The 6,000-nt window shown below is 41.8% G+C and overlaps 1 protein-coding gene across 12 annotated transcripts in view; it reads left to right on the top strand.

The window, feature by feature from the left end:
• The window catches only part of fbrsl1 (fibrosin-like 1), a 407,550-nt gene that overhangs the window by 182,368 nt on the left and 219,182 nt on the right, over positions 1-6,000 (top strand). For all 12 annotated transcript variants that reach the window (XM_024274771.2, XM_036213672.1, XM_036213674.1 and 9 more), the window contains exon 3: positions 4,419-4,520. In XM_024274771.2, coding sequence (XP_024130539.1) covers positions 4,419-4,520 — 102 coding nt within the window. The remainder of the gene's footprint in view (positions 1-4,418; positions 4,521-6,000) is intronic.

The following is a 6,000-nucleotide window of genomic DNA, read 5'->3' on the forward strand; positions in this document are numbered from 1 at the left end:
TAAGTTTCACCCCAATCCCCCAAATCTACACACAAGGCACTGACATTCTCCTACTGCTTTAACCTGAACCAATTTAATGCTGCTAAACCTTAAGAACTTTTAGAGAAAGCTGTTAATGCTAGCTTTTCACAAACCTTGTGGGCTCGTGTGTGACAAAACAATCTCTGCAGACTAACCTATACTAGCAGTTGCAGTCAACTGTTTGACCACACAAATGGATTGTGTCATCCCCAAGCTGACAAAAGTGTACTTTTAACTAGGCTTGCATAATAAATTAAAAATAAAATGAAAATACATTGAAAATGTATTGTCATCGCAATAGCATTTACAATACACCTATCGCGCAAACTGCGATAAATGGTAAATGTTTACTCACATGGTAAACAATCTAATGTTAGCTTAAGGTATTTTACAAATCAAATAAAACCCTTTACACACATTTGTTAGATAAGTGCCTCCTACGTAGACAAGGACCTTTGGCTTAAGTGAGTTTCCTCCGTAGGGTAGCCGGGTACTCCTATAGAGATAGGGTGAGAAGCTCAGTCACCCGGAGGGAGCTCGGAGTAGAGCCGCTTCTCTTCCACAGGAGGCCCCGGGGAAGGCCCAGGACACGGTGGAGAGAGTTGGTCTCTCGACCGGCCTGGGAATGCCACTGGGTCTCCCAGAGGAGGTGGAGGAAGTGACCTGGGAGAGGGAAGTCTGGACATCTTTGCTAAACTGCTGCCCCCAAGACCTTGTCCTGGATGAGCAGAAGAAGATGGATGGATTGATGGATGGATGTTGCAAGGATATGGAAATTGTGTTTTATCTTGTTTTATGTATTGCAAGTCAAATTGTCCTTGGCTTCTGAGTGGCTCATGCAGGACTGGCGCATGTGAAACCAAGATTTGTTTCCTAAGGGGGGCAATGAGCTTTTTCCAGTGTGGGTCATTAGGGAAGACCCTTAACACTGCTGCCTAACTATGCATCCACAAGGGGGTCCCAAGTCTAGGTCGCCCTGCACCAGTCCCCAGCCTGGATAAAATACAGTGTTGTGTCAGGAAGGGCATCCGGCACAAAACTCTCTGCCAAACCAAATCTGTGGATCAAGGAGGAGCTGGTTCACTGTGGCAACCCCGAACAGGATATGCCAAAACGTGCAGACATTGCAAGTCATATCGTCATCACAATACTGATTACAAATATCACACATCGCAAGCTTTCCTCATTTTGTGCAGCCCTAGTAACGTTAATTAGTAGACACAGAAAAAAAAACACTTCAAAGGTGTTCAATAAAGAGCCAAAGGCCAATTAAACACTTGTATAGACAGGAAATGAACCTCTGCCTTAATCACAGGAGTCACAGTTGCCAGTCTTTTGTCAGAGTTGGTGAATTCCCGCCTAAATCAATTGCTGTTCTGTCCCTTTGAACAGCAGCTTGGGAACTGGTCCTTACACACTGCATCATCAACCCAGGTACCTAATTAGAAGCTGTGCTCTGATCAATTGCCAAATTGATTAGAGACTGAGTAATGTAGCCTGCGGGCCCTGGAGAGTGTGGAAACACTCCGTGTGCCTTCAGGAATTTGTCAGCCGTCCGGCGCTGTGTAAACAAAGTGATCAGCGGCAGCACTTGATGGCAATGTGACACCCACTGTATCTCAGCCTCGGTCTCTGCCTCTGTCCGCCTAAGAGGGTTTCTGTTTCTGGAGAAATCCAAAGGGCCACAATCTATTTTCGGATTGGGAGAGTGGTTATTCTGACATGTAGTTGAGGGGAAAACAAGAGGCAAAGGGAAAGAAGTCTACAGGTGGAAGTCAGACCTGATTAGGCCCACCTGCCAGGTCTCTCTTTCTTCCATCACTACACCCTGATTGCTAGGCACCCAGTAAGCCCTACCACTACCGTTTTCTGCCCATTCCACCCAACACCTTTTCTGTCACTGTTGACCCCAGTATACTTTTACCAACCTCTAGCCAATCAGCATGCTCACTTTGCCGACTGCAGGGTAATTAAAAGGGAATTCTGTCTACTTAGCATGTGAGCTGGCGGGCGTGAGGGCAGACAAACACTCTCTCTGCTGCCCTGGCTCCCTCCTTCTCCCAGCCAGGTGGTAGCATACAAAACCTGTCAGATTAGCTGATGACCCTTTTAATTCTAGCCCAGCCGGGGGCCATAATTGATATTTACCAGGAAAGGTTAATTGTAGCAGTGATCTGCTTAAATTACAGTGGAGATCAGGAGACCAGGGCCAGACAACACACTTGCCACCGGGGGAGCCACGACACGCTCTCTGCTAGTCAAATGGATTGCACCCTGCGGCCATCGCCGCTGTACTCCAAGGTGGGGGAAGTAGGATAAGACGTTTGATTGGCTACTTCACCATAGAGTCCTCCTTGCTGAGTTCACCAACCCTCCGTCTGGCTGGGAATTAGGATGTGCACCAACTGTGCTACTTGATTGCCTGCAATAAAGCAAACCATCCAAGTTGGCAGGAGGGTTACTATAATGTCAGGCACAGATCCATCATACGTTCACAGTTAAATTAATCCATCTAAATATAAAAAGAAAACTCATTAACTGGCATTCGATAGCAGTAAGTCAATTGATGAAAGTTCAAATCAAAAAGATTTTTTAAAATGCGTCATTTTTATATGTTGCGATACAGGAGCTTTTGGCCAAAGCCAAGAGAGTGGTACTTGTCTCCAAGTTACTAGTTTATGATTGACTGCCAAAGACATACTCAACACCACACAGTTCTACAACTGTTGCAAAACCCAATTCAAATCTTACCCTGCCTATGAGGGGTCAGATCCCTTCTGGATTGGTACCCCATCAAATATTTCAGTTTCTCAAATAACCACTGAACGCATATTAAAAGGCAGAAAATGTCCTTTGATTATAAGCAACTACCATCAAAATAGTTAATTTTATATAAAAAAATCAACAAATTTATGATCTACTTGACGTTTCTTCTGTACTTTCTATTTCTGACAAATGTAAGGTGGTGATATTTATTTATTTATTTTCAATCATCTTTTTTTTTCTTTATTAGGCATGATGAGTGGCTTCTTTTATGATTGATAGGTGGGTGGACACAACAAAACTCTCTCTTTCTTTGTTCAGTCCAATCACCCAATTCTGGAACATGGTTGAGGTTGGTACAGAGGAAATGTATTGTCAGTGGTCTACAGCCAATCAAAATGCAGAACACAGTGTGCTGTTAAAAAACAAACATGCAAAATTGCACTGCGGTATAGCAAAGTACTTTTAATGTAAACATTCTTAGGATAACACAAGGGTTTACTGCAGTAATGCCTAATTTATCTTGTCATAGCTGCATACGTTGTTCTATTGTAAGTCAATTTTTTAATCATCAATCACTTTCTATCCATTACAATTACATGAAGTGTATTTTTCTGACTATAAGTTGCACTTCTGGGAGAAATTTATTTAGCAAAATATGGGAATAAAAATGGAAAATCCATCTTGAAAGGCAATTCATAATAATGGAACAGACAACAATACTGGACTGAATATATGCACGCTTCACAATACGATACGCGATACATGGCTCACGATATCGATGATATTGCAACACTGTGATAATTGGTAAAAAAAATCATCCCTAATAACTCACAATATAAAGAAGAAGACATATGTTTTAGGAAAATATATCCCTATTAATTTTTTTAGCTTAAACACAATCATTGTAAACAACTTGTTTTTTATTTTGTGCAACAAATAATAGACACTTTTTTACAACATTGCTGAAATCAGTCACACAATGTCTTTGAAAAGCATCGACACTAATTGAATTTGAATTATCTGTAAAATTCAGTGTTAACAATTGTAAACACGAACAGCAGTGCAAAATTAGTGCAAAATTGTTGTAAACAACAAACGAAAAAATTCAAATAGCTGGCAGTCTTGCAAAGAGCCCCCCTATACCTCCAAAGGAACGTCTCACCAAAAGACGATGAATATAAAAGATTGGTACTCGGTGAGAATCCATTAAGAATCAATCGTCGGACTGTCGCGATATATCTTAATATTGATATTTTGGCACATCGGTATTCACCACCATATCACATTGATGCTTATTTACTTTTAAATTTCACTTTAGAACAAATCCATCAAACCTGACGTAAGACTTAGTGACGCTTCTTTCTCTGTGTTCCTGTCAGTATCAAATACTGACACACACAGCTACAGCACCCTCTGGTGGTTGATGCTTTCTTTTTTAATTGCATATAAGTGGCAACCCCAACCAAACTATGCAAAAAAAAGTTACTTACACACCGAAACGTACGATGATGTCAGGAGAAGTACAAAAATCAAAATTTTGGTTAAGACTAATAAACAGTTGCAAAGACATTTTTTTAATTATAACATAATTTTTCTAATGACAGTGGCATCTTGTCTTGTGTGTGTTTCAGATCAAACCTTTGGCCGTCCGTCCAGTCAAAGTCAGTGAGGACGACGCGCTGCAGGAGCTCAGTCGGCCACACAGGAGCAACTCGAAGGAGCAGCTCAGTGAGGTGAGTCCATCAGCACGACCTCTCCCCTTTACTCAGACCTCCTGAAGAGAACCATTTTAACAGCTCGAGCATGGAGCCCCTGACAGGTTACAGCAGCACAGACACCGAGATCAGAGAGGAGCTGGTGCACTTAAGCTCCTGCTGCCCCCCTGCTCATGTCTCGTAAAGCTTCTGGACATTGAAAAAAAAAAAAAAAAGCGGGGCATGCAGGAAACGATTAAGCCGGTCACACAGCATCAACTAGTCAGCCTAGCATTACTTAAAGCATGATGCGGTTAAACGTAGTCGTGACCTAACGTTGTTCAGCCAGGTGTGGCCTGACCTTGCCAACCCTAGAATGGAACGAGTTAAAGAAATTGTTCCAATTACCGCTTCACCGGCATCCATATGCCAGCCCATTTAGTTAGATGAGTGTGTGGCAAAGCAAAATGGAAGCCAGGCGTCAGTTCAGCATAAGGGATAAAATAATGCAATTTAGATACAGGGAAAGTAATGAGAATTTATGCAAAATCCCGAGCGGCTCATTTTAAATGAATGTAGAAATATTCTTCGATACTAATGCCTGTCAAGCAGGCCTCCCAAACCGAACTAAATTCAATCAGACTGTTCATTTAGCTGACGAAAGCAGGAGGGAAGAAAAGAGGGAGAGAAGAGAGGCAGGGAAATATGCAGCTTCCTTTTCCATCAGGGGGGAAAATGATGGAAAGAAAAAAGATTTTAATGAACTTATTAAATTCATTGTCTGAAGCTTTTCAGCATTCCAAAAGAAAATCCAGCCTGACGAGGGGGAAAAAAAAATCACCCTGCCTAATTTTTTTCCCTTATTTTCACTTCCTTTTTTTCTTGCTGCTCAGCTGCTCGTGTTCACCCCCCACCCCCCATACCCGCTTTGCCTTCTCCTCATACTATTTTTCCTGAATTTGTGTAAAAGGCTGTCTTTTAATGAAAAAGTCAGGAGGAAGAGGCGGGCTTGTCAGATAAAAGACCAATGCTTGTTGACAGCTCTGACAGGGATATACGACAAGCACTAAGAAGGAGGGGGCGCGGATGAAGGGGGTGGGTGGTGGTGGAGGCGGTGGCAGTAGTGGTCGGACGGGAAGGGGGGGTACTGTTTAAAATCGCACGCAGTAATTGCCAGCAGTGTAAGATGTGGCATCCCCTTCTAATCTGCTGCTAAAAAAATGGTGTATAGTAGGGCTGCACGATACGAGGAAAAATTATCGCGATATGCAGCATTAGTCATCGATATTGCGATGACGATGCGAATTGCGATAGACGTACAAAAAGCGAAACAGAAATCTACTAATACATCACTTTAATTTCACTGCAACCCTTTTATTTTTGAATAAAAGTAAAAATAACTTATAGTCCCACTCTGATCATCTTTTGATCTATTGTAAAATCGTTAGTATTTATTTATGATTATGCTGTTTTTAGGTAAAAAAAAAAAAAATTTATATATATATATATATATATATAT

Source organism: Oryzias melastigma, linkage group LG9 (genome assembly GCF_002922805.2).
Source record: "Oryzias melastigma strain HK-1 linkage group LG9, ASM292280v2, whole genome shotgun sequence".
Lineage (NCBI taxonomy): Eukaryota > Metazoa > Chordata > Actinopteri > Beloniformes > Adrianichthyidae > Oryzias > Oryzias melastigma.